This window comes from Sorex araneus, chromosome 6 (genome assembly GCF_027595985.1).
Source record: "Sorex araneus isolate mSorAra2 chromosome 6, mSorAra2.pri, whole genome shotgun sequence".
Taxonomy (NCBI): domain Eukaryota; kingdom Metazoa; phylum Chordata; class Mammalia; order Eulipotyphla; family Soricidae; genus Sorex; species Sorex araneus.
This window is the reverse complement of record NC_073307.1, coordinates 88,296,142-88,323,236: the sequence shown is the minus strand read 5'-3', so window position 1 is coordinate 88,323,236 and position 27,095 is coordinate 88,296,142. Positions and strand designations below refer to the sequence as shown.

General features: G+C 61.9%; 2 protein-coding genes and 1 non-coding gene across 9 annotated transcripts in view; all 3 read left to right on the top strand.

Moving 5' to 3' along the window:
* Positions 1-14,051, top strand: part of CHD4 (chromodomain helicase DNA binding protein 4) — a 37,217-nt gene extending 23,166 nt beyond the window's left edge. For 3 of the 7 annotated variants that reach the window (XM_055141007.1, XM_055141009.1, XM_055141004.1), the window contains exons 26-40: positions 1,618-1,798; positions 1,883-1,969; positions 2,061-2,149; positions 2,250-2,383; positions 4,024-4,168; positions 4,317-4,482; positions 4,996-5,093; positions 5,185-5,314; positions 5,595-5,669; positions 5,876-6,013; positions 6,158-6,266; positions 6,373-6,505; positions 12,015-12,213; positions 13,169-13,332; positions 13,429-14,051. In XM_055141007.1, the coding sequence (XP_054996982.1) occupies positions 1,618-1,798; positions 1,883-1,969; positions 2,061-2,149; positions 2,250-2,383; positions 4,024-4,168; positions 4,317-4,482; positions 4,996-5,093; positions 5,185-5,314; positions 5,595-5,669; positions 5,876-6,013; positions 6,158-6,266; positions 6,373-6,505; positions 12,015-12,213; positions 13,169-13,332; positions 13,429-13,446 (1,866 nt within the window). In that variant the 3' untranslated portion in view covers positions 13,447-14,051. Of the gene's footprint in view, positions 1-1,617; positions 1,970-2,060; positions 2,150-2,249; positions 2,384-4,023; positions 4,169-4,316; positions 4,483-4,995; positions 5,094-5,184; positions 5,315-5,594; positions 5,670-5,875; positions 6,014-6,157; positions 6,267-6,372; positions 6,506-12,014; positions 12,214-13,168; positions 13,333-13,428 lie in introns of all 7 variants that reach the window. The other 4 variants (XM_055141008.1, XM_055141005.1, XM_055141006.1 and 1 more) reach the window with 3 other exon arrangements.
* On the top strand, positions 4,788-4,922 carry LOC129406369 (small Cajal body-specific RNA 11). The gene has a single exon (XR_008630969.1). It is a non-coding gene; the product is annotated as a small Cajal body-specific RNA 11 (non-coding RNA).
* A 1,314-nt stretch (positions 14,052-15,365) lies between the features above and the next one.
* On the top strand, positions 15,366-26,819 carry NOP2 (NOP2 nucleolar protein). The gene is made up of 16 exons (XM_055142018.1): positions 15,366-15,495; positions 15,759-15,868; positions 17,670-17,715; positions 18,392-18,480; positions 18,820-19,058; positions 20,104-20,159; positions 20,529-20,691; positions 20,793-20,990; positions 21,251-21,340; positions 22,770-22,857; positions 22,947-23,087; positions 23,942-24,081; positions 24,189-24,278; positions 24,569-24,691; positions 24,789-25,017; positions 26,225-26,819. Exons 2-16 carry the CDS (start codon positions 15,763-15,765, stop codon positions 26,764-26,766), a joined length of 2,340 nt encoding a protein of 779 aa, XP_054997993.1. The 5' UTR covers positions 15,366-15,495; positions 15,759-15,762; the 3' UTR covers positions 26,767-26,819.
* Positions 26,820-27,095: the final 276 nt, after the last annotated feature.

Genomic DNA, 27,095 nt, shown 5'->3' with positions numbered 1-27,095 from the left:
TTTTCCTTTCAAACACGACAGCCGTTTCTGAGCTAGAGCCTTCTCTGCCTCACTCTTCTCCGCTAAATGAATCTTGAAGGTAGCACTCAAGTCATTTGAAAGAGGAGATCCCCCAACACTTGAATGAACTCCACTCTCTGTCCTCGTTTGGAAGCAGCAGAACTTTTAAATGGAGCTGCATGGGGGCTGGTGGGATAACAGGAGCCGGCAAGGCACTCACTCGCCTTGCACCCGCCAGCCCCGGTTCCGTCCCCGGCACCCCACAAGGTCCGTCCTTTTGGACACTGAAAGGAGCGACCCCTGGGCACAGAGCCAGGAGTAAGTCCTGAGCACTGCCAGGTGTGACCGCAAGACAAAACAAAAATGGAGAGGTAGTTGGCATCATGTTACCTCGGGGTGTGGTGTGTGATGACAGAGTATCTGTCTGTCACCACAGCTATAACATCTTTATGCCCTTGAGAACACTTAGCAACTTTCTAACCCGCAGATACAGTATCTTTAAGGATAGTCACTGTATTCCCTTTCCTCTCCGACACTGTTATTACCACAGTTACTGTTCCTGAGCCCAGGCCCTCCCGTGCCAGGGCAGTCCCTTGCCTCTGAGCTCTCGTCCGGGCCTCATGAATACTTGTTGGGGATGAGAGATGGGTTTTTCATCTTTCCTCTCTTGAAGTGGGGACCACCATACCCAGCACTGCTCAGGGACATTGTGATAACCAGGAATTGAACCCTGGCCTCTGAACATGCAAAACACTCCGGCCCTTTGAGCCATCTCCTGGGCCCAGTTGTTGTTTTAAAATAAGGGTCACACCCCACCGTGCTGGAGGCCCAGGTCTGTCCCCAGGGTGCTCAAGGCACCATGTGGTACCAGGGGTCACATACTCGAGGGCTTGTGCATGCTACACGTGTGTGCTGCCCTTACACCAGTTCCCTGCCGCCTACCCAGCACTTCCTTTGTGGCTGGGAGTTAGTGGCTTTTGTTGCTTGTCATCTATTTCACCCACCCCCAGTATTGATACAGTTAGTTCCATTGTGAAGGACAAGTTTCTTACTCACAAATCATAAAGGAGATGGAATCAGTGATCCTGAAATCCGCGAAGTGTCAACTATCAGGAACATCGGGGCAGGAAAATGCCGCCTGCACATGTACACAGGAACCTTGACGAAGTTTGGGAAGGGCAGAAGGACCTCCTGGGCTCTGCCTTACGTCATTGGAGACTCTGACAGTCCTCCGGAAGATTCTCACCCTGCCTTATCTCAGGCGCTGGTCTCTCTGTTCTCCAGTTTTACTCCCCCCGTCCACGTGTACACACACCAGCGAAAAGGGTTCCGAGAACGCATGCGTGCTTCATCTTTCTCTTCCGATGCCAGATTCTCTCCCGGTTCTCTTTAGCGTCGTGCTGACCTCCCCGTCGTGAACAGGAGCCGGCGTCTGTCAATTAAACATCTTTTAAGTTCTTAGGTCCATGCAGGCCCCCCTGCCGCGCGCCCCAGCAAGCCTTTCAGAGTTCAAACACGAGAAGGAGCGAGATAGCAAGACTGGGATCCGTGAGGACCAGGGGGCGCTGGTGGTGCCGACTTCAGCACCCCTGAGTCCTGGCCCTCCCTCTGTCCCAGGAGGAAGAGGAGGTAGAACGGGAAATCATAAAACAGGAAGAAAGTGTGGATCCTGACTACTGGGAGAAATTGCTGCGGCACCATTATGAGCAGCAGCAAGAAGATCTGGCCCGAAATCTGGGCAAAGGAAAAAGAATCCGTAAACAGGTCAACTACAATGATGGCTCCCAGGAGGACCGAGGTGTGTGTGGCCGGCCCCGCCCCCCGCCCATGGGCCGTTCTACCAGAGCAGTGGGCCCCGCTCATCTGCCCTCTCTCCCTCCAGATTGGCAGGACGACCAGTCCGACAACCAGTCCGATTATTCTGTGGCTTCAGAGGAAGGTGATGAGGACTTCGATGAGAGATCTGAAGGTGAGCGCGCTCGCCCACTCGCTCCCGCGTGCCTCGGGCTTTTCTCGCCACAGGCCCCCGTGTCGCTCATGCTCGCTCTCTCTCCCCGCAGCTCCCCGCAGGCCCAGTCGCAAGGGCCTGCGGAACGATAAAGATAAGCCATTGCCTCCTCTGTTGGCCCGCGTTGGGGGGAATATTGAAGTAAGTTCCACGGGCGTGGGTCTGCAGGGGTGTGGCGGGTGGGTAGGGGGCCGGGGGTGGAGGGCCGCTCCTGCTCACCGCCCTTCCTCCTTCCCCGTAGGTGCTCGGTTTTAATGCCCGTCAGCGGAAAGCCTTTCTTAATGCCATTATGCGATACGGCATGCCACCTCAGGATGCTTTTACCACCCAGTGGCTGGTGCGGGACCTGCGAGGCAAGTCGGAGAAGGAGTTCAAGTAAGCGGAGAGGGGGCGTGGCCGGTGGAGAGGGGGCGTGGCCGGCGGGAACTTGGGCGGGCCTCAGCTGTTCCCTCTGTTGACCTGAGTTGGGGCACTTGGCAGCTCTGGTGTTCTTGGGCCCCTGGACTGGACCGTGGCGGGGGCGGCATGTGGTCCTGAGACCTCGCTCTCGGGGCGACAGGGGACTGGACTGCTGCTGGGAACCACAGCCTTGACTCATTTACTCTTTTTTTTTTTTTTTTTGCTTTTTGGATCACACCCAGCGATGCTCAGGGGTCACTCCTGGCGCTGCACTCAGGAATTACCCCTGGCTGTGGTCAGGGGATCCTATGGGATGCTGGGAATCGAACCTGGGTCGGCCACGTGCAAGGCAAACGCCCTACCCGCTGTACTATTGCTCCAGCCCCTCATTTACTCATTTTTATAAAAGGGTTGCACTGTAGCACTGTCATCCTGATGTTCATCGATTTGCTCTAGTGGGCACCAGTAACGTCTCCATTGTGAGACTTGTTGTTCCTGTTTTTGGCATATCGAATACACCACGGGGAGCTTGCCAGGCTCTGCTGTGCGGGTGGGATACTCTCGGTAGCTCGCTGGGCTCTCCAAGAGGGGCGGAGGAATCGAACCTGGGTCGGCCGTGTGCAAGGCAGATGCCCTCCCTGCTGTGCTGTTGCTCCAGCCCAGTTAAAGGGTGTGGGAGGGAATTTAATACTGGGACTAAGGAGGCAGCAGCTCAGGCTGGAGTGTGTGCTCTTGCGCAGGACCCTTGGGCTTAATAAGGCCAGCTCTGCTGGGAGTGACCCCCGAGCACTGTGCCTTACAGTAGCCCTTGGCACTGAGTGGGTGTGGCTTCAAATCAGAACTTAAGTCGAGAGCCATAGCGCAGTGGATGGGGCATTTGCTTTGTACGTGGCTGACAAGGGTTCAATCCTCATATGGTCCCCCAGACACCGCCAGGGGTAATTCCAGAGTGCAGAGTCGGGGGTAACCCCTGAGCACGGCTGGGTGTGACCCAAAAAAGCAAAACAAGTGGGGCTGGGGAGATAGTATACCAGGTGGTGCGCTTGCTTTGTTCAGTCCCTTGTGCCCCGTGTGGTCCCCCAGACCCCACCAGGAGTGATCCCTGCGTGCAGCCAGGAGTTCACCCTTCAGCACCACTTTTGTTTTTGACCCAGAAACAAAAACAAAAAAGGGCCGGGGAGATAGACGGGGGGTGAGGGATTTGCCTTACATGTGGCCAGTGTTGGTTGTGACCCCAGCTCCCACATCGTCCCCTGAGCAGAAAGCCTGGACTGGCCGCCAGTAATGCATGGTGTGGCCAGAAACAAGCGAACAGACCGAACACTGGGGCTGCCTTGTGTGCGGTCAGCCCTGGGTGCAACAAGGGTCCCTGAGCAAAGAGCCAGGAGCAGCCCCCGGCCTGGCCAGGTGTGATTGACAAGCTAGCAGAAGGGGGAGAGAGTCCAGCCGGACCAGCATGGCGGGCAGGGCGTTGGCCTCGCCTATAGCAAGCTGGCTTCATCCCTGGCACCACGTGTGCCCTTGAGCACTGAGGCGGGAGGAACTTCTTACTACGTATCCTCCCAGCGGCTGGGAGTGACCGCCGTGCGAGTCACGTCTCTGCTCCTTGTCTGCAGGGCGTACGTCTCTCTCTTTATGCGGCATTTATGTGAGCCGGGAGCCGATGGGGCCGAAACCTTTGCTGACGGTGTCCCCCGGGAAGGCCTGTCTCGTCAGCACGTCCTCACGAGAATCGGTGTCATGTCCTTGATTCGGAAAAAGGTGAGCCCTGGCCTCGCGCCCCGCCCTCCTGGGTCCAGCCTCTGGCGGCCCCGCCGCCCTGAGCCACTTTCCGGTCACAGGTCCCGGGGGCAGAGGACGCAGCCTTCAGCGACGGTTCGGTCTCCAACTCGTGTTCCTCTTGCTGCAGGTCCAAGAGTTTGAACACGTGAATGGGCGCTGGAGCATGCCTGAGCTCGCCGAAGTAGAGGAGAACAAAAAAATGTCCCAGCCAGGCTCGCCCTCCCCTAAGACTCCGACGCCGTCCACTCCAGGGGACACGCAGCCCAATACTCCCGCGCCTGTGCCGCCTGCTGGTAAGGAGGCTCGTGCCCGCTCACGGCCTTCCTGCTTCTGGCCCGTGCCCGCTCATGGCCTTCCCTGCTTCTGGCCTGTGCCTGCTCACGGCCTTCTCTGCTTCTGGCCTGTGCCTGCTCACGGCCTTCTCTGCTCTGGCCCGTGCCCGCTCACAGCCTTCCCTGCCTGCTTCTGGCCCGTGCCTGCTCACGGCCTTTCCTGCTTCTGGCCCGTGCCTGCTCACGGTCTTCTCTGGTTCTGACCTGTGCCCATCCACTCCTTGCCCTGGCCTGTGGCCCACTCACGGCCTTCTCTGGGCCTTCTCTGGTCCTGGCCTGTGCTTTGCCCGCCCGCTCTGGGCATCTGAGCAGTGGCATCAGGCGGGACACACAGCAGCCCTCTCCGAGTCGGAGGGCCGTCCTGAGTGTCGGGCTGGCCCTCAAAGGCCCGAGAGGACAGTCCCCGCCCACCCACCCACCCAGTGGGTGCGGCTGCCTCTGCTCCCGGGGCTCACGGTCTTCTCTGGTCTGCAGAGGATGGCGTTAAAGTGGAGGAAAACAGTGTCAAGGAAGAGGAGAATGCGGAAGGAGACAAGGAGGTCAAACCTGTGGCCCCCGAGAACGCGGCTGAGGTGAGGCCCGGGGCGCCGGGGGGACACACAGCCGCCGGCTCGTTGGGGTCCCGGCTGCGCGGCTGCAACCTCTGCCTTTCTCTCTCTGAAGTGCCCACAGCCCCCTGCGCCTGCCGCTGAGGACGAGAAAGCCCTGGCCGAGCCCCCCGAGGGGGAGGAGAAGGCGGAGAAGGCGGAGGGGAAGGAGCGGCCTGAGGAGCCCATGGAGACGGAGTCCAAAGGTAGTCCCCGCCCCCGCGCGCGCCCCTCGGAGAGCCCCTAGGCGGCCTTCATGGCTCTATCGTGGCCACTCTGTGAACTGGCCCCGTTGGCTTGAAGGGCTGAAACGCCCGCTCTGTGGACAGAGGCCGGCTTGGGCCCTGCACTGTGGTTCACCAGGAGTGACCCCGAGTGGCCGAGCTCCGCTGGGTGGGACCCTAAAATGGGGCAGGAGCCAGCCGTGGGCGTTTGTGTCGCATGGCGCGGGGTATAGTCTCATGGGCGTTTCTCCCTTTCTCCCAGGTGCTGCCGAGGCGGAGAAGGCGGAGGAGAAGGCAGCCGCCACGGACCTGACCCCGATCGTGGTGGAGGATAAAGGTGGGTGCGGGGGCGGGATACGCCTTCCGCGGGACTCGGCCTGGGTCGGGGACTCAGCTCCCGCTTCCTCAACAGTCGTTTCATTCCACGCTGTGGGTCTCCTCGGGGGCCCCTTGTGCAGCTGTCCGTGACCCGGGGCTTGGGGGCGGGGGTAGCCCTGGGGCCCGCCACGGCTGGCGCTGACAGCCCTCCCGCCCCACCCGCAGAGGAGAAGAAGGAGGAGGAGGAGAAGAAGGAGGTAATGCTGCAGAACGGAGAGACCCCCAAGGAGCTTGGGGACGAGAAGCAGAAGAAAAACGTCAAGCAGCGGTTCATGTTCAACATCGCTGACGGCGGCTTCACCGGTAAGACGGGGAGGAGGGTGCCCGGGTCGCAGGGGTGCTGCTCGCCCCGGCCCCCTGCTCAGGGGGTGCGCGGGTGGGCCGAGATGGGGAGCCTGACTCTGACGGGCCTTTGCCTCTCTCTCCCCCGGCCCCCGCGGCCCTCAGAGCTCCACTCCCTCTGGCAGAACGAGGAGCGCGCCGCCACTGTCACCAAGAAGACCTACGAGATCTGGCACCGGCGGCACGACTACTGGCTGCTGGCCGGCATCATCAAGTATCCTCTGCCCGCGCCGGGGCCGGGGCTCCGGGAGGGTCCGTGGGGGCCGCGGTCGGAGGCGCTTGCTTTGCGTGTTGTGTTTTCCTGAGCGCTTGCCCCCCAGCCATGGCTATGCCCGGTGGCAGGACATCCAGAACGACCCGCGCTACGCCATCCTCAACGAACCTTTTAAGGGCGAGATGAACCGGGGCAATTTCTTAGAGATCAAGAACAAGTTTCTAGCCCGGAGGTTCAAGGTGAGCCGGGAGGGGTGCGGGTGGCGGGTTGGCTTGGCGCCAGGCGGGTCACTGCAGCCGTGTGGGGCCGAGCCTGGTTCACGTGGGGGCCCACACTCGCTCTCGGTGCCCCGGATACCCTCCGAGTACTCTTCTCTGTGCCAGGGGTCCTGGATGATTTTAGGCCTTCGAGGCAGGTGCCTCCCACTGACCAGCTCCAGACTCAATGGCCCTGTCATCTGTGACAGGTTTTGTTCCTAGGTGCCTTTTTAAAAATATGTTTTTTAAACCAAGCCCTCCTCCACCACTGAGCTACATCCCTGGCTCTCGTAGTACATTTAAATATTAATGATAAGGGACCAGATTGCCGGAGGTAAAGCTCTTGCCCTGCGTGAGAGCGGCTCTGGCTCGAATCCCTGGCACCACGTTACAGTCCCCAAGGGTCACTTCTGAGCACAGAGCCAGGATCAGCCCCTGAGCACTGCCAGATGTGCCTCCAGCCCTCCACCACCCAGAAAAAAAAATCCTGAGTGATCAGGACCGAGAGACTGAAGGTGACGCTGCCTGCTGAGTGACAGGCGCTGCTGTGGGGTGTCGGGGGATGAGCACTGTGGGAGGGGGCGGGTGGGGAAGATACCGAGGTGGGCCAGATCGGACAGCTGGGAAGGAGGGCCCTGGGGCACTGGGGCTGCTGTGGGTAAGGGGAGGAGATGCGGAGGTCAGGCTCCCTGCTGGGGTTGCTGGCGCCAGGCGAAAGGGGCTGGAGGGAGAGGCCAGCGGCTGAGTGTCTTACCTTACACGCGGCCAACCTGGGCTTGCTCCCAGCAGTGCATCGAGTCCCCAGGCATGGCCAGGAGGGACCCCTGAGTGCAGAGCCAGGATAAATCCTGAGTATCACTGGGTGTGGCCCAAACCCCTCTCCCTGCCAGAAAAATGGTCTTTTCCCCCAGAACTCAGGAAATGTACATTGAGATCTGCCCCACGTCACGCGTGGTTCTTTAGCTGATGACGGGTGGGGACGAGAAGGACTCTCCTAACAGAGCCCTGTGTCCCATACTGAGCAGGCAGTGGGCCGGGGGCAAAGGCAGAGTGCCTGTTCCGTGGAGCATAGATGGCCCCATGAGCACCGTCTTATGTATGAGACAGAAGCCTGCTAAATTCATAGGAACAGTCTCCTGAGTTCAGACGGTAGGGAGGGCACTTGCTGGCTTCATGCGCAGGTGGCATTGCAGTTCAGTTCCTGTGAGTGTGACGAGAGATTGTTGGTTAGAAACTGAAGTTTGGGGCCTGGAGCGATAGTACAGTGGGGAGGGCCCTTGCCTCAAACACAGCCGATCTGGGTTCGATTCCTGGCATCCCATATATGGTCCCCTGGGCACCGCCAGGAGTGATCTCTGAGTGCAGAGGCAGGAGTCAGTCCTGAGCACAGTTGAGCGTGGACTGTCCACACCCACCTTAAAAAGAGAAAACTGTTTTAATCCACAGACTGTTGGTGGCATCATAGGTGGCAGAGCTTCGGGCATTTGGAAATAGATGAGAACCCAGTTGGACCGTGGCAGAAACAGCTTGTGTTGGGTGAAGGCGGATAAGTTGGGTGTGAGGAGGAAAGAGAAGAGGGAAAAGAAGAGTAGGTGGATTTGGGCACCAGCTGGGAGAGTTTGGACTGAACCTTGAGGGCAACCGCTGAGGGAGGGAGGGGAGAGCCTTGAGGCAGCCTAGAGGAATCGATGTGGCTGGTTCCAGCGCTGTCTGGGCTGGGGAGGGTTACAGCACGTAGGCGCGCGCCTTGCGCCCTGCTGACCTGGCTCCAACCCCTGGACTACGTGTGGTCTCCCAGACAGCGCCAGGAGTAAGGCCTCAGCTCACGGCTGTGGCCCCAGAACCAGAGTCTGGGGCTGGAGCGAGAGTACAGAGGGCAGGGTGCTGACGCAGGGTTGATCCCTAGCATCCACATGGTCCCCAGCATCCACATGGTCCCCCAGGCCTGACGGGAGTGAGTTCCCCGCCTCCCAGGAGCAAAGCAAAACAAAAATCAGCAACGGGGGTAGCAAGGGCCCAAGCCCCGACGCTGGTGGTGGAACAATAAAAAGGGATTTTCAGGGTTTACTGATGGATGGGTCGGCAGACCTCTTTCCTATCACGGGTCAGATGGCGCCTGGTTTAGATTCGGGGGACATAAGACCTGTTGCAGTCCTCGGCCCTTGTCACCGTGTGAAACCACCCAGAGGTGACAAGCTGAAGGGGTCTGAGGCGGGCACAGACATCACTTGGCTTACGGGCTCTGTTCCTTGAACCGATTTAACTATTGTGAAGTGTCACCAAAGAGTCTTGTTTGGATATTTTTTCCCCCCTCTTAAAAAATTTAAAACCATCGTTTGCTCTCGGTCCGTACAAGAAAGACCAGGCAGTGGGCCAGAGGCCGTCATTTGCCTGTCCCCAAACTTGCTGCCTTTGAGGTCCCGAAGAGCGAGCCTCTAAAAATAGCCGATGGAGCGCCTGAGTCATTGCAGGTTGGGAGATCGTGGCGGGTCGGGGAAGTGAGAAGGAGCAGAGTGCAGAGAGGAGTCGGGCCCTCTTGGGGGCTCCAGATGGTCCTCCCCCTGCGGTCAGCGCCACAAGCAAGTGGGATCAGGGGCACTCGGCCCTTTCCGAAGGCCCCTGGCATTAGCACTGGGTGCTCCCGAGCCCGGGCAGGGTCTGGGGGGAAGCTGAAGAAGAAAACCCGGAGGCCGATCCCGGTAATGCTCACGGTTCGGGGTTCGGGCAGAAGAGTGAGTGAACGAATTCGTCTTGCAGATATGTTGCGTGGTCTGCAGGGTCCGGCCGCCCTGAGGGAGCCACGCCTTGCTGGAGAGCGGCAGCCTGCCCTGTCCTGTCCTTATTCCCCCACCCGCACTGGCGGACCCTCCTTAGGAGCCAGCGGGGAGGGCGCTTGCCTGGCACACGGGCGACCCTGACTCGATCTCCAGCACCCTGTATGGTGACCCGCTTGGAGTGATGCTGAGCACAGAGCCCGAGAAAGCCCCGAGCTTTGCCTGAGGCCGCCCCCTCCCCAACAGACAGAGGACAGCAGGGGCGGGGTTCAGCAGTAGAGCTCATACTGTGGGTTCGGTATGCGGCACTGCCCCCGAAATAAATAATAAGGTGGCACTCGAGCACATTAAGCTCTGGGACTTGGGACCCAGCTCTCTCTCCCTTGGAATTAGTTGCCGTGAACCGTGATAGAGTCGTTAGGTGGCGTGCAGGGAGTCCCTCGCCGCCTGGCACCTGGCGGGCCGGGGTATGGTTCTCCGAGCCCTGCAGGAATGATGCGAGAATGCAGAGCTAGGAGTAAGCCCTGAGCGTCGAGGGTTATGACCCCCCTTCCCTCCGCCCCCCAAAGCCCAAAGCAACAAAGGTGTATTGTGGGAAGGAAGTAGAAGCGCCCTGCTCTGTGTAGAACAGTAACTTCTAGAAAGCAGCACTGAGCCCAGACCCACCCCCCACCTGCGCGCACACAGTAAGTATGTTGAATGTGTTCCTCACTAGGGAGGGGGAAGAATAGGAGTGAAAGGGAGAGGAAGGAACCAATGAAAATGACTTGAAAGAGCAAAATAGGGCTGGAGCAATAGCATAGCGCACAGGGCGTTTGCCTTGCACAAGGCCTGCTCGGGTTTGATCCCCGGCATCCCATATGGTCCTGCATGCACCGCCAGGAGTGATTCCTTAGTGCAGAGACAGGAGTAACCTGAGTCATCGCCGGATGTGACCCAAGAAGAAAAAAAAGTCACCTTTTTGGGCCCAGAGAAGTCTTGTACAAAGGTCACGGCACTTATCTAGCATGTGACTGTGGCCTGATTCCAATTCTCGCTGCACCTGGTGGTGCAAGTACCACCAGGCGTGGCCCTGAGGACTGCAGCCTGCCACCTCCATGGTCATCTCTTCAGTGAGCAGTGAATAATGGGGCTGCAGGCCGGAGGGACGGGGCGGATGGTGGGACACCTGCTTTGCACACGTCTGCTCCTGTTTGGTACCTTGCACTGCAGACGGTCCCCGGAGCACTGCTGGGTGTGACCCCAACGGACAAAAAGAAAAAAATAGGTATTAGCTTTTACTATTAAGCTTCTTACTGAGTAGCTTGGGCGTGGAAGCCGTAGATGCGCATGTGCACACGCACATACTTGAGCTCCGGACGTTACACGCCAGCGGCCCTCTGCCACCTGTCTGCGGGGTGGCAGGTCGGGATGGCTGGCCGCTGCCTTGTTGGTACCTGTTGGCCTGTGACCGGTGTGCAGGAACTCAGCCCTCTGCAGCTCTCCGGTAGCCGCAGAGGGAAGCCTTCAGGTGTTAACTGTTGTCTCCGGGAGATAGAACTTAATTTGTAGCGTTTGAGCACAAGAGAATGAGGAGGGGAGACGGTCAGGCTGGGCTCGGGGTTTGCTTGCAGGCAACCCGGCACTGCTGTGTGTGGCCAGCCAGACCGAGACGCAGAGACTAAAGGGTCCAGAGTTGGAAAGACGGGAGAGGCTGGAGCGAGAGCACAGCGGGGAGGGCGTTTGCCTTGCATGCGGCTGACCTGGGTTCGATTCCCAGCATCCCATATGGTCCACCGAGTATCACCAGGAGTAATTCCTGAGTGTAGAGCCAGGAGTAACCCCTGTACATCGCCGGGTGTGACCCAAAAAGCAAAAAAAAAAAAAAAAAAAAAAAAAAAAAAAAAAAAAGTTGGAAAGACATGAGCCTTTAAGGGGGAATAAAGAAAAAGGCCGGGCAGGGCTCTGGCCTGTAACTCGGCACAGCACTGGCTGTGCCAGCTGGAGGCCCCCGGTGTGGCACCACACACGTAAACAGCAGTGTGGGGGCCCAGAGAGTGGGGCAGGTCAGGGCCCCCTGAGCATCACGGGTACAGCCTGAGGCTCCCAAGTACCACACGCCGCCTGGGTAACCCAGGCACCACAGGGCCCGGGCAGCACCGCTTCCTTGGGGTGGCGCACTAAACTCCCAGCCCGGGAATCACTGGAGCACTGTTAGGGAGCCCACCCCCTCCAGTTAAACAAAGCAGGCACTGGTGAGATGGCTCCGGGGCACGTGCCTTGTGTGCACGAGGACCAGAGTTTGGGCCCCAATGTATGCGCCCCTTCCTGCACACCACGTGTAACTGGCTGGTCTCTGAAGACCCCTGGTGTGACGGGTGTCCACATGGACCGCTGGGCCCACGCGGCTCCGTACACCGTCGGGTGCGGCCAGCTGAGGAGCAGCAGGGACAGTCCCCTGCTAGCAGGAATCCCCCTGAACCGTGCCTGGGTTCCGTAAGAGACGAGAGGGCCATGATAACGAGGCAGGAGGGGGCGGGGAGGACAGCGGGCAGGGCATTTGCCTGGCTCGAACCCAAGCACCCGATAGTCCCCTGGGCATGGCTGGGTGGGGGAGATGGTTGGAGTGAGTAGAGTGCGTGCCTGCGCCTGCCCCCCTTGGGGGGCACCCCTGGGCCCCAGGCAGGCAGTTGGGGGAAGGGGCGTGAGTGTGGCACTGACACCTGTCTCTCCCGTAGCTCCTGGAGCAGGCCCTGGTGATCGAGGAACAGCTGCGCCGCGCGGCGTACCTGAACATGTCCGAGGACCCCTCACACCCCTCCATGGCCCTCAACACCCGCTTTGCCGAGGTGGAATGTCTGGCCGAGAGTCACCAGCACCTGTCCAAGGAGTCGATGGCTGGGAACAAGCCAGCCAACGCGGTCCTGCACAAAGGTAGCCAGTGGCCCCCCTGCCTCGTGCCGACTCCCGCTCCCCTCGCCCCAGACGGGCTTCCTTGTGGGTTTTCGGCCCTGGCCAGCGCCCCGCCTATCAGGGCCAGGGATCTTGGCCTCCGCTCGGGAAGCTGGTTATCTCAGAGGCAGCTAAGGACAGGAGCTCTCTGCCTCGCTCCCTGCTTAATATATTCAAGCTCTCGGAGGTGGAAGCAGCCGAAAAAGATAGTGGCAGCTGGGATCCCTGAGGGGTGACTTCAGGTGATCCCAGAGCCCAGCGAATCCACGACCCTTTCCGATGTGGGGGTGGGAGGCAGGCGCAGGGGAAGAACTGTTGGGCAGGGACAGGGGGATCCGGCTCTGGTCCCCAGCTCTGATGCCCGGCATCCCGTGTGGTCCCCCCCCAGCCCACCAGGGGTGATTCCTGAGCGCAGTCAGAAGCCCCGAGCATCACCGGGTGTGGCCCCAACACAAAACCAAAAGATCAGGATCTTTGGGGCCAAGGAGCAGTACAGTAGATAAGGCGCCTGCCTGTACAGGCCCACCTGGGGTTCAGTCCCAGCACCCGGTATGGTCCCCTGAGCCACCAGGAGGAAGCGCTGAGCACTGCTGGGTGGGGCACAAGACCCAAAAAGCGGGTACATGTGGAGGCAGAGAAACAGTTCGGGGGTCACCTTACCCACTGTCTCCACGTGGCTGGCCAGGGTCCGTCTCCAGCACCTGTATGGTTCCCTGAGCACCAGGGAGTGAGTCTCTACCCCGCTTTAAAAAAAAAAAAAGGCGCAAACCACCCCCAACCCAGAGAGGACCATATGGAATTGGATTGGAATTGGAGGCGTGTGTGGCCAGGTCACTCGTGCCCATGGCGGCCACTGGTGCTCCAGACACCGCAGGGAAGTGAGGGGTGCGCTGGCCCGCCCGGAGTCACAGCTTACTCCCTTCTCCCTGCGCGCGTGCAGTCCTAAAGCAGCTGGAAGAACTGCTAAGTGACATGAAAGCCGACGTGACGCGGCTCCCCGCCACCATCGCCCGAATCCCCCCCGTCGCCGTGAGGCTACAGATGTCCGAGCGAAACATTCTCAGCCGCCTGGCCAACCGCGCCCCAGAGCCGACTCCGCAGCAGGTAGGACCCGCGGGGCTCGGGGCGGGCGGCGCTGGGGCTGGTGGCAGCTTCCCGCGCTCTGCAGAGCTGACCCGAGGCTCTTTCCCCACCTCGCAGGTAGCCCAGCAGCAGTGAAGACCCAGACCCCAGAGACCACCGCCACCGCTGAGCAGTGACCGTCCTCACTTCCCCTTGCCCGGCTTCTCCTCCTGCCCCACTTTCCACGTTGTAAACAGCCCCCTGCGCGCCGGGGAGCGGGCGCGGGCGGTGGTGCCCGCCCCGGAGAGACTGCAGCGCTGGCGCCGTGTGTGGGAGCCGGCGGGCTGGCCTCCTCTGGCCCGGCCGCCCCGCTGGAACTTCTGTTACGCACAGACTGTTGTGGGCTCCCGCCAGGCTTGAAGAAAGCGAGCTGAATTTCTTCCTCCTTTAGGTTTTATTTTATTTTGTGTTTTCTTTTCTCTTCTCTCACTCTCTCTTTCTCTCGCTCTCTTTTTATTTTTGTTTGGGGGAGGGGTATTCAGAGTGGGCCGGGCCCCTGGGCGAGACACAGCTACCTCTGTTGGCATCTTTTTAATACCAGGAACCCAGCGGCCCCAGCCACTGAGCGGCTCGAACGGAATAAAGTGGAAAAACAAAAACTAAAAAAAAAGAAAAAAAAGAAAAAAAAAGGAAAAGAACCAAAAGCATAAAAAACCACAGCAAATTTCTTGATGAAAACTGAAAATAAAAGTTTCCTTGTATTTTAGTGCTCTGGCTGAGTGTGTGTAGGTGCGGGTCAACGTGTGCGCGCGGTGGGGGGGCGCGCGGGTGCAGGTGTCCCGGGTGGGACACAGTGACATAAAAGTGCTTGCGACGGGCCGCCTAGAGCGGGCTAGCAGGTGAAGTTGGGGCGAGAAGGACAGTGCCCACCCGAGGGGCAGGGCGGGGCGGGCTGGGCTGAGGGGCCCGAAGTAGACAACTGGAGAGGGGGTGGGGGGCAGGCTGCCGGCAGGAGGAAACTGGGCGCGGGGGCGTGGGTGCCTGGAGAGTCCCGCCGTTCCGCTCAGGGCCAGGGGCGGAGGTGGCTGGCGGAGACCGGTTTCCGGCTCGAACCGGCCGCGTGGCGACGAGCCAGAGCCCTGGGGGGGAGGGAGCAGCCGCGGGGGGTGGGCGGGGCGGGGCGCCTTCCCCCGCTTTCCCCAGAAGCGCCCCGCCCCGCGGGCCTTGCCCCGCCTTCCCCGGGCGCGCCCCGCCCCGCGCGCCTTGCTCCGCCTTCTCCGGGCGCGCTCCGCCCCGCCCCGCGAGTCTTGGTCCGCCCCGCCCCGCGCGCCGCGCCCCGTCCCGCGCGCCTTGCCCCGCCTTCCCCAGGCCCGCCCCGCCCCGCGCGCCTTGCCCCGCCTTCCCCGGGCGCGCCCCGCCCCGCGCGCCTTGCCCCGCCTTCCCCGGGCGCGCCCCGTCCCGCGCGCCTTGCCCCGCCTTCCCCAGGCCCGCCCCGCCCCGCGCGCCTTGCCCCGCCTTCCCCGGGCGCGCCCCGCCCCGCGCGCCTTGCTCCGCCTTCTCCGGGCGCGCTCCGCCCCGCCCCGCGAGTCTTGGTCCGCCCCGCCCCGCGCAACTTGCCCCGCCTTCCCCGGGCGCGCCCTGTCCCGCGCGCCTTGCCCCGCCTTCCCCAGGCCCGCCCCGCCCCGCGCGCCTTGCCCCGCCTTCCCCGGGCGCGCCCCGCCCCGCGAGCCTTGCCCCGCCTTCCCCGGGCGCGTCCCCCCCCGCGCGCCTTGCTCCGCCTTCTCCGGGCGCGCTCCGCCCTGCCCCGCGAGTCTTGGTCCGCCCCGCCCCGCGCTCCTTGCCCCGCCTTCCCCGGGCGCGCCCCGTCCCGCGCGCCTTGCCCCGCCTTCCCCAGGTCCGCCCCGCCCCGCGCGCCTTGCCCCGCCTTCCCCGGGCGCGCCCCGCCCCGCGCACTTTGCCTCGCCCCGCCCCTCGAGCCTTGCTCCGCCCCGCCCTGATTTGCCCCACCCCGCGCACCTTGCCTCGCTCCGCCCCGCGCGTCTTCCGGGTTCGCCCGCCGACCGGAAGGGGCGGGGCCGCGGCGAACGCGTCGTGTGCGCCTGCGCGGGCCGCCCGGCCGAGAGTGACGCTCGAACCCTCCCTCCCGTGCACGTGGAGCGCGGCACCCGCACCCAGGGACCCCGGGCGGTCTGAACCCGCTCCCAGGTGAGCCGGGGTTGCAGGTGCGCATGGACGGAGTCGGACACCCGGGTGGTGGCCCCGGCCAGTCCTGACGCGGGGACGCGGGGAGCGCAGGAGCCCGGGCGCGGGTCCCCACGCGGGGTGCGGGTCAGCCCGGGCCGCGGGGCCCGGAGGGGGCAGGAGGCTGGAGGCCGTGGTGGAGGCGGTGGCCCCCCGCCCCCGCGCCAAGGCGGCGTCTGCGCGCGCCCCCCCCCCCGCCCCGACTCACGGCTTTCTTCCCCCCCCAGGACCATGGGGCGCAAGCTGGACCCGACGAAGAAGGAGAAGCGCGGGCCGGGCCGGAAGGCCAGGAAGCAGAAGGGCGCCGAGACCGAGCTGGCCAGGTTCCTGCCCGCAGGTGAGCCGCCCCCGCCTCCCTCAGTTTCCCCAAGCGTGAGACACTGGGCGGCGTGTCCACGGGCGCGTGGAGAGGCACCGATGCGTTCCCACCAGCGCGGGGTTTTAAGAGTTGGTTAAGGAGATTTTTTTCCTTGTTTCTTTGCTGTGTTATGTTTTTTGCCCCACACCCGACAGAGCTCAGCGCTGACTCCTGACTCTTGCACTAGGGGTTCACTCATGGTGGTGCTTGGGGGGCCATAGGCGGTTCCAGGGGTGGGGTGGGTAAGGCAGGTGGGTGCATCCCACCCCACCATCCCTCTAGCCCCTAAGCGGAGCTTTTGAAGAACGAGTGACATTGCAGCAAGTAGAAATTGGGCTTGGACCAGACCTATTGGGGCCAGGGTGGAGGGGATGGAAAAGGCAGATCTTGGTTCCCATAGGTTGAGGAGGTTGCCGGGAGGGCTGAGGAGAGCGGGGCAGGCAGGGTGTTTGCCAAGAACTCAATCTCAGATTGTGGCCCCTTGTGATGAATTATTAGGTGCTGAACCCTCCCGGTGTCCTGTGAATTTGTTCTCTTTGCACTCTGTCAGAAACACCCTTGTTCTTTTTCTTTTTTTGATGATCACTGTTTTGTAAGGTTATCTGCAAGGATGTTAGAACACAGGCCAGAGTGAGGCCGGAGGGATAGTACAGTGGTTAGGGCGTTTGCCTTGCACGCAGCTTACTTAGGTTCAGTCCTGGCATCCCGTATGGTCCCTTGAGCATCTCCGGGTGTGACCCAAAAAGCAAAAAGATAAAAGGAAAAAGAGCGTAGACCGGAGAGAGTACAGTGGATGAGGTTCTTGCCTTGTCCCCGCTGACTGGTTCGAACCCCAGTACTACCCCCATATGGTCCCACAAGCCCTGCGGGGGTGATTTCCGATTGCAGAGTCTGGAATAAGCCCTGAGCATATCCAGGTGTGTGTCTGCCCCCCAAAAAGAAGGAACACTAGTAAGTGACAGTGAGTTCCATTTGTGAGAGCAAATCTAGAACTCCGGGGAGCTTAGGGGTTGAGGACAGACTGTGTGAATCTGCAGACATGAGTGAGGCCCTTCTAACTTACCTGCATGTAGCTTCCAACGACGGGCCTGAGACTTCACCTTCTTTTGTTTCCTGGAGGGTGAGTAGCAGCAAGTTGGAAATGAACGTCTGCTGCAGTCGGTTGCCTAAAGAAAGGGGAGCATTAGTACAGTGGGGAGGGCGATTGCCTTGTACGCGTCCAACCCTGATTCGAGCCCCAGTGCCCCCATAGGACGCCCTCAGCTCGGCCAGGAGTGGTCCCCGAGCACAGAGCCGGCAGTGAGCCCTCACCACCGCAGAGTGTGGCCCCAAAGTTAAACCACCAACAAAACGCAAGGAAGGAAGTGGAGGGCTAAGGATGGCATTCTGAATCTCTGATATCAGAGGGTTCGGGAAGTTGGGGCTGGAGTGATGGTACTGTGGGGTGGGTACTTGCCTTGCACCGAGCGAGCAGGGTTTGATCCCGGCTTCCCAGAGGGTCCCCCCGGGCACCGTCAAGAGTAATTTCCTGAGTGTGGAGTCCGGAGTTAATCTTGAGCATCACCAGGTGTGGCGCAAAGACATAACAGAAAGGTGGCGAGGATGTTGCTGGTGGGAGTCAAGAGTCTGGGGAGGCCTGTTTGGGGGGGAGTCAGGAGCTGGTCTTTCTGGCGTCTCCTCTCTGGCTCTGGGGGACCCTCCGGGGGTTTCTCTCAGCTCCCTTTGGACTTCTTGAACGTCGCCTCTTTCCCGTAACCCTTCTTGTCTCTGCTGTTCACAGCTGATGATGAACATGCCAAGAGGCTGTCCAGCCGCGCCCGGAAGCGGTGAGTGCCGATGTCCAGGCGTTGGTGAGCCGGGTTGGGTTGTTTTAAACCTGACTGGGGCCACACATGCCGGTGCTCCCGGGACGGCGCAGTAGTGCAAGGAATCGAACTTGGGGCTTCCCACACGCCAGCCACAGGCTCCAGCCCTCGCATGCCGTCTCCCCAGGCCTCACCTCTGTAACCACGTAATCCTGGTGATGGCCATGCAGGTGAAAAGGGGGTGAACTGGAGCCATAGCACAGCGGGGAGGGCGTTTGCCTTGCATGCAACCAACCCGAGTTTGATTCCCGGCATCCCATAGAGTCCCCCGAGCACCGCCAGGATTAGTTCTTTTTTTTTTTTTTTTTGGGGTCACACCTGGTGATGCACAGGGGTTCCTACTGGCTCATGCACTCAGGAATTACTCCTGGTGGTGCTCAGGGGACCAGATGGGATGCTGGGAATTGAACCTGGGTCGGCTTCATGCAAGGCAAACGCCCTCCCCGCTGTGCTATTGCTCCAGCCCCCAGGATTAATTCTTGAGTGCAGAGCCAGGAGTAACCCCTGTGCATCACCAGGTGTGACCCAAAAAAAAAAAAGAAAGGGTGGGGCTGGAGGGTAGGTCTGTATGTTTCCTGCAGTGGACATGCTAAGGCCTGGGGGTATGTCTGCTTCTTCATTCCTAATGTCTCTGCAGGGCCGCCAAGAGGAGGCTGGGGTCAGCTGAAGCCCCTGTGACAAATAAGCCCCCTGGGGCCAAACCGATGCTTGGGAAGCTCTCAAAAGGTCAGTGGAAGCAGTTGCTGGGTGATGTGGGAGGAGGAATCTGGAGGTGGATTATTTTGAATTATTTACTTGGTTTTGGGCGGGGGGTGGGGGGCACTCGTGGCTGTGCTCAGGGCTTACTCCTGAGACCACTTGGGACCACATGTGGGGTGCCGGGGATCGAACCCGGGGCGGCCACACGCAAGGCAGGTGCCTTCCCCATTGCGCTGTCTCTGGGTGCTTGTGTGGGCAGGGCTCTGGCTGGGGATTCAGGAAGTGAGGTGACGGCCTCATGGGGTGGGGGATTAGGCCCTTCGTGGGTGGGCCGGGACTCCTCAGAGCTTTGGGCACTCCCCGCAGGCGCTGTCCAGCAGCCGGGTCCAAAGGGAGCCCAGGCTCTGTTCCCCGCTGCTCGGGGCAAGAAGCGCCCAGCACCAGCTCAGGGCAGCGAGGAGGAGGACGAGGAGGAGGAGGAGGAAGACTCTGGAGAGGAGGGTGCAGTGACCCAGGGGGACCTGTGGGGCTCTGACGACAGTGACGCTGATATGATCGATGACTACGGCCTCGACTCGGAGTCAGAGGGTGAAGAGGATGAAGAGGTGAGGTTTCTCTCCGGGCCGCCCCGGAAGGGACCCTGGCCCTTGAGTCTCCTTCTGGTGCCTCTTGGCTGACCCTGCCGGGTACCAGAAGGGGAGAGGGGAAGGAAGAGGCGCTCTGCGTTCCCTCGACGCTTCCCGGGCCCTGCCATGTCTCTTCAAGTACCCATGGGGTTCAGAGAGCGGCGGGATGGGTTTGAGCGCGGGGGGTTGTTTGGTTTGGGGGTCACACCTGGCGATGCTCTGGGGTTACTCCTGGCTTTGTGCTCAAGAATCACTCCTGAGGGGCAGGAGCGATAGCACAGCGGGTAGGGCGTTTGCCTTGCACGCGGCCAACCTGGGTTCAAATCCCAGCATCCCATAGGGTCCCCCGAGCACCACCAGGGATAATTCCTGAGTGCAGAGCCAGGAGTAACCCCTGTGCATCGCCAGGTATGACCCAAAAAGAAAAGAAATAAAATATCACTCCTGAATTATTCCTGGGGGTGCTCAGGGGACTATGGGCTGCTGGGGATCGAACCCAGGTCAGCACGTGCACGGCCAGCACCCTCCCCGCTGTGCCGTCTCTCCGGCCCCTGCAGAGTAGATTTATATCCGGTTTCAGTTGGCTTTCGTCTTGGGGCCCCTCCTGACAGTGCTCAGGGGACCAGAGGGTGCTAGGGAATCCAACCCAGGCCAGCCCAAACTTGGCGGTTTAACTTGATTTATGGTGCTTTGAGGCTCTTCCTGGCTCTGCTCTGGAGTGACCCCTGGTGGTGACCCCTGACTGTGCTGCGGTGGTGCCGGGGATCTCACCGGGGTCGGTCGAATGGGCGAGGCGAATGCCTCAATGCCTCTGCTCTGGGCCATTCTAGAAGTTTCCAATGGAAAGGGGAGACCCAAAAGTGGAGCGGTCGCATGAGCCCTCTCTGCCTGCCCCTTGGTCGCCACCACGACTGCTGTGCCCGGCTTGAGCCGGGAACCAGTGTTAACGGTCTAAAGGCTCTGGCTCGAGTGTCGACCCGCGGGTGGCGAAGGGCAGGCGCGAGCCCGTGTGTCTGTCCTTCAGCTGCTGCCCATCGAGAAGGCTGCCCGGAAGCAGAAGGCCCAGGAGGCTGCCGCAGGGTGAGTTTGCTCTCGTTTGCTGTATTGGTGACTTTCGGGTCACGTGGCTCAGGCCACACCGGGCCCTGTGCTGGGGAGGGTGGCCGGGCCTCCGCCGTGCAAAGCCCCGTTGGTGCATGTGCGTGGCCCGTTGAGGCCCCCTGGGCGAGTCCTGGGAACTCCGGACTGTGCTTCGACGGGCTGCGATGAAGGAACCACAGGAGGAGCTGGTGGACGGGGTGGGGGGCCGCACCTGGGGGTGCCAGGGCCAGCTCCTGGCTCTGCCCGCTCCGCGGTCTCCAGGGGCCCATAGGGGTGTCGGGGACTCGACCCCGGGTCAGCCGCCCTCTCCCTCGGCCCTGGAGCTGACGTCCGTTCTGACGTCTCCAGGACTGTTCCCGGAGACTGGACTGAGGAGTCCTCTGATGACGAGGAGGAGCTGTCCCCTGACACCAGGCCCCCTAAGGAGGCCGGCGACCGGGCCGGGGACGTGCAGATCAACGTGGACGAGGATGCGTTCGTGCTGCCCCCTGCTGGCGAGCCGGAGCAGGATATCCTTCTGGCGCGGGCGGGCTGGCGGGGAGCCCCGAGCCAGGTATCAGGGCCAGCGCCAGGGCGCAGAATGTGGCCGAGTCGTCCTTAACCGGCCCACATGGCCAGGCGCCCGACCTGCAGCGGGTTCACCAGCGTATCCAGGACATCGTGGCGGTGCTGCGGGACTTTGCCAGCCAGCGCCAAGAGGGCCGGTCCCGGGCCGAGTACCTGAGCCGGCTGCAGAAGGACCTGGCCGTCTACTACTCGTACGGCGACTTCCTGCTCGGCAAGCTCATGGACCTCTTCCCCCTGTCCGAGGTGCGGCCCCTGGCGACCGCCCCACCCCTGGCTGGGCTCCGGGGCCACACCTCAGAGGGTTGGGGGTCGGGGGGCCGGGGGGCTGCACGGGTGTCGGGAATGAAACTGGGTCACCTGTGCCTCGGGCGGGAGCCCTCACCTGCTGTGCCAGCTCCAGCTGCCTGGTCGCTCCTTAACTTCGGGGTCCGGGCTGGGGCTTGGGGGGGTTCCGCCCGCGCTTCCCGGCCACCCTGACTTCCGGCTGCCGCCCACTTTGGCAGCTGGTGGAGTTTCTAGAAGCCAACGAGGTGCCTCGGCCCATCACCCTCAGGACCAACACCCTGAAGACCCGGCGCCGGGACCTGGCCCAGGTGAGCCTGGGCTGGAGGCTGGCGGGGGGGCACATGGGGGGGCAGGGACTCCTCTGTGCTGTCCTGGGTCTCGGCCAGGCCGCGGCCTCTGCATCAGGCAGGGGCGGGGCGGAGGTTGCACCCCAGGGAAGGGGCGCAGCCGATCCTGCCCCAGACAAGGACCCGGGACCCGGGTGCGGGGGATTTTCTTGTTTTTTCTTGTTTTTGCTTTTATTGTTTTTCAACTTGGGGGCCACAGCCAGCAGTGCTCAGGGGCCGTTTCCTCCCCTGCTCAGGAGTGACCTCCTGGCTCGGGGACCAGGTGGGGTGCTGGGGTCTGAGTGGGATCTTCTGCCCGCAAGGCGAGTGCCTTAACCCCTCCTGTACTCAGCAAGTGGCCTTTTCAAAAGCTTGTTATTTGCACGACACATCGGGGTAAATGCCTGCTCTGTTTTCTGTTTGGGGGCCACACTCGAGGTGCTCAGGGCTACTTCTGGCTCCGCGTGGCTCCTGATAATGCCCGGGGCACCACCTGGGGCCCAGAAGTGCCCCCTGTCCAGCACCCCCAGGGGACAGTACCATAGTCTCCACTTTAGGGGCTAAAGCCAGGGGGCCAAGGGGAGAGACCCCGGGGAGGGGCGGGCGGGATCGACTGGTCTGGTGCGCTGCTAGTTTGCTCCTGCAGCCTTTTCTTTTACTTATTTATTTCATTTTTCTTTTTTTCCCCATTTTTTCCTTTATTATATTGAATCACCGTGAGATACATGTACAAAGTTTTCATGTTTTGAGATTCAGCCATGCAATGATGGAACACCCATCCTCCACCAGGGCACATTCTCCACCACCAACGTCCCCAGCACCCCCCCCATGCACCCATCCCAGCCCTACCCCTGCCTCTAGGCAGGCAGTTTCCCCAATACTCTCCCTTTTGGGCGTTATGTTTTGCTCGAATTGCGGGGAGGGGCCGGGGAGGCACACCTGCTGTGCTCAGACTTAATCCTGACCGCTCAGGGATCACTCGGGGTGGGACTCGGGGGACCCTGTGTGGTGCTGGGGTTGAGCTAAGCTCGGCCACACGTGAGGTAAGCGGTCTACCCGCTGTCCTGTGGCTCCGATAGCCAAAGTTTGGGGTTTGGGCTTTTTGGGTCACACCCAGAGAGGCTCAGGGGTTACTTACTCCTGACTCCGCACTCAGGAGTAACTCCTGGTGGTGCTTGAGGAACCATATGGGATGCTGGGGACCGAACCCGGGTCAGCTGCGTGCAAGGCAAACGCCCTCCCTGCCGTGCTGTCGATCCAGCCCAAGGCGTTTGGGCGGTTTTGTTTGTTTTCAGGCCACACCCAGCGGTGTTCAGGGCTCACTCAGGGCCCTGGGCCCAGGCCTGGGGCTGGGGGGACCCTGGCTGGGGCTGGCTGGCCCCACTCCCACCCCCACGGCTCCTCCCTGCAGGCCCTCATCAACCGCGGCGTTAACCTGGATCCCTTGGGCAAGTGGTCCAAGACAGGCCTGGTGGTCTACGATTCCTCCGTGCCCATCGGTGAGTGCGCCCTGCCCGGCTGCCCTTCTGCCCCTGCCTGTGCGCCCGCATGTGCCCCCCCGGTGTCCCAGCCTGCTCCTCGTCCCCAGGCGCGACTCCTGAGTACCTGGCCGGCCACTACATGCTGCAGGGGGCCTCCAGCATGCTGCCCGTCATGGCCCTGGCGCCCCAGGAGCACGAGCGCATCCTCGACATGTGCTGCGCCCCCGGGGGCAAGACCAGCTACATCGGTACGGGGGCCGGGAGGCGGGCGGCACCCGGGCCCGGGGGTCCAAAGGGGTGCGGCCCCTGACCCCCGCCGTCCTCGGAAGCGGCTGGGACCATACCTGGTTTGGGGCCCAGCTAAGGCAGTGTTACGTATCGGGCACGGGGACGTTGTCGTTGTTCAGTGAAGTTCTTTCGGTGGGAGCGGGGCTGAGCCCCACCTGGCGGTGCTCAGGGCTGCCTCCTGGCTCTGCACTCGGGCATCGCTCCTGGTGATGCTCGGGGGACCCTAAGGGATGCCGGGCATCAGACTGGAGTCAGTAGCGTACAAGGCAGGCACCCGACCTGCTGTACTATTGTTCCAGCCCCTTTCTGAGGGTCTTGTCACTCGGAGGTACGAGGGTCGGGAGAGATGAGTGCAGTGGGCAAGGCACTTGCGTTGCACATGGCTGACCCGGGTTTGATCTCTGGGACCCCATGGGGTACCCCGAGCCCCGCCAGGGGTAATCCCAAGAGAAGGAGTGGGACTGGGGAGAGACTCGGAGCTCGGGGCCCCCAGCAAACCCCCAGAGCACTGACCAGGAAGGGCCTTAGCACGCCTGGGCCCCGGCTCCCAAACCCCGTACCGAGTGGGAGGAGTCAGGTGTGCTGAGAGAACCAGGAGAGCCGGAGCGGGAGTGCAGCGGGGAGGCGGTTCCCTCGCGTGTGGCCGAATCCCGGCAGCCACGTAGCGTCCCGCAGACACCACCTCGGGCGGTCCCTGAGCACAGCCCCCAGTGCACAGCTGCACGTGCACGGTGGCCCTCTGCGTGGCCAGTGCAGAGTGCCCTGGGGGGGGCGGGGGCCGCCCCCTGAAGCCGGTGCCCGCCTGCCCCCTCAGCCCAGCTGATGAAGAACACGGGCGTGATCCTCGCCAACGACGCCAACGCGGAGCGCCTCAAGAGCGTGGTGGGCAACCTGCACCGCCTGGGGGTCACCAACGCCATCGTCAGCCACTACGACGGGCGCCAGTTCCCCAAGGTCGGTGTCCCGGGGCCCTTCTCGGGACATCCCGACATCGCAGGGTGGGGTGGGCTGCAGCTGGCTCACGCCCAGGTCCTCCTCCCCCCCAACTCCCCTTTTCCCAGGTGGCTGGGGGCTTTGACCGCGTCCTGCTTGATGCCCCCTGCAGTGGCACCGGCGTCATCTCCAAGGACCCGGCGGTGAAGACCAACAAGGTGAGGAGTCGGGTGGGGCCGACAGTGGGGTTGGGTGGGGGGCGTCTCGGGCTGCCTTCTTTTTTTTTTTTTTTTTTTTTTGCTTTTTGGGTCACACCCAGTGATGCACAGGGGTTCCTCCTGGCTCTGCACTCAGGAATGATCCCTGGCGGTGCTCAGGGGACCATATGGGATGTTGGGATTTGAACCCGGGTCAGCCGCGTGCAAGGCAAACGCCCTCCCCGCTGTGCTACCGCTCCAGCCCCTGGGCTGCCTTTTGAGTTCCCGCTCCCCCGCGTCTCCCCCGGCAGGATGAGAAGGACGTGCTGCGCTGCGCCCACCTGCAGAAGGAGCTGCTTCTGAGCGCCATCGACTCGGTCAGCGCCACCTCCAAGACGGGCGGCTACGTGGTCTACTGCACCTGCTCCATCATGGTGAGCTGTCGGCCCAGGCCGGGGGGCGCGGGGGCCTGGGGGGGGTTCCCGGGCAGCCCCGCCCTCCAGTGCCGCCCTCCCGCCCCTCCCGCCGCAGGTGGAGGAGAATGAGTGGGTGGTGGACTACGCCCTGAAGAAGAGGAATGTGCGCCTGGTGCCCACCGGGCTGGACTTCGGCCAGGAGGGCTTCACCCGCTTCCGGGAGCGGCGCTTCCACCCGACGCTGCGCGCCACCCGCCGCTTCTACCCGCACACCCACAACATGGACGGGTTCTTCATCGCCAAGTTCAAGAAGTTCGCCAACTCTCTGCCCCAGCCCCCGAAGGGTGAGTGGGGTGATGCCCGGCACCCTGTAGCGTCCACCGGCCCCACCCGGGAGTAACCCCTGAGCTCCACCGGGTGTGGCCCCCAAACCCGAAAGAATTAGGGAAAGAAAAAAAAAAGCGGATGAAGTTTATTTTGAAGCACGTGCTAGGGGCTGGGGCTGCAGGGCAGGGCAGGGCACAGGCGCTGGCCGTGCACACGGCTGACCCACAGTCCGTCCCTGAGGCCCTCCAAAGGTGAGTAATCCCTGAGCACTGCTGGGTGGCGCCCACCACCTCACCACCCCCAAGGGTAAAAGCAACGACATGTATTTAGGGCCAGAGAGAGCTTGGCATGAGGTGTGGCCCAGGAAAACATACAAAAGCAGTGTCTGACTGCCGGTCACTGGCTCACCTGTGAGCCTTATTTCTGGGCGTTTCCTCAGCCCACCCGGGAGACTGTGGCTCCAATTTGAAGACACTTCCGGGTCTCAAGCGGCCACCAGGGGTTGGCGCGTGAGCCAGGAATAACCCCTGAGCATCGCTGGATTTGACCCAAAAAGAGGAAAAAAAAAAAAAAGCTGCCACCAGCCCCTTGGCTTCTCCTTAGCCGGCCTCACTCGAACGCGGCTTCCTATGAAGCATTTTAACCCCGGTTAGAACGCCGAGAAGGAATCTTCTGTTGGTTGGTGTTGGGGCCACACCTGGTGATTCTCAGGGGTCACTCCTGGCTCTGCTCTTAGGGGTCACTCCTGGCGGTGTTTGGGGAACCACATGGAATGCTGGTCGGCTGTGTGCAAGGCAGACACCTACCCACTGTGCTCTCGCTCCAGCCCCTGTCCTCTTTTTTTTCTTCTATTTTTTTTTTCTTTTTGCTTTATGGGTCACACCTGATGATGCTCAGGGTTATTCCTGACTCATGTGCTCAGGAATTACTCCTGGCGGTGCTCAGGGGACCCTATGGGATTCTGGGAATCGAACCTGGGTCAGCTGCGTGCAAGGCAAACGCTCTACCCGCTGTGCTATCGCTCCGGCCCCTGTCCCCTCTTAAATGTACATTTCAAAGGCGGCCAGGAGTGCCCAGGCCACCCACTCTGTCCCGTGGGCGTGGAGCACTTGGCCCGGAAGCAGTACCCAGGTGTTTCCCGGGTGTTCATGCCTCCAGCCACCTCCCCCCGTAGCACCCCCGGCAAGGCTGTGTTCTCCAACCCTCTTTCATCTCGACCCCCAGGAGATCCCGCGATGGCCGCCCCAGAGTCGCCGGCTGTGAACGGTCAGGAGACCTCCACGCCCGAGGGCCACGGCCAGCCTGCCAAGAAGGCCCGCGTGGCCGAGAAGGGGAAGCAGCAGGTGCGGGCAGGCCAGCGTCCCCGAAAGGCCAGCTTCCAGAAGCAGAAGGGCGTGTCCCAGCGGACCGGCTCCAACGGCCAGCTGCCTGGCCAACCGCAGGTGTCCAGGAAGGGCAAGCAGCAGCGCCCCAAACCGCCGGCCTCCCTGAAGCCGGGTGCCTCCCCGCAGGGCCCACACGAAGGCGAGCCCGTCCCGTCCCCCCTCGCCGAGACCCAGGCCCCCCGGAAACCAGACCAGGAGCGGCCTGCAGGAAAGACCCAGGGGAAGAAGGCGGCCGGGCAGCGGTGGCCAGAGAAGTCCAAGAAGGCCGCCTTCCAGAAACAGAATGGCTCCCCCAGGACACCCAAGACTCCGCACACATCCCCCCACGCTTTCAAACGGCCCCCCGCCAAGAGGAGGAAAACCTCGGTCCCCAGGCAGTAGGCAGCCCCAGCGGCCCTGGCTGGATGTGGAACTCTGCTCCCGCCCCCCCCGCCCCCCCCCCCCCCCCCCCGCCTCCAATGAATCTATGTTTCCCAACCTGGCTGCTGTGTGTTTCTGTGTTCCTAACCCAGTCATCCCTGGCGGCTGGGTTTCTTGGGTGGGGTGGGGGTGACAGGACTGGGGCTGGCTTTGCCGTGCCCCTCTCCCCCTGCCTCTGGGCAGAGGTCGTGCGCGGTAACGCTGCTGAGACCCAGAAACCAGAGGATGCTTTCGACGGGCGCGCTCAGACCCAAAGCTAATAGTTTTGGGTCAGTGGTTTGTTTGGACTC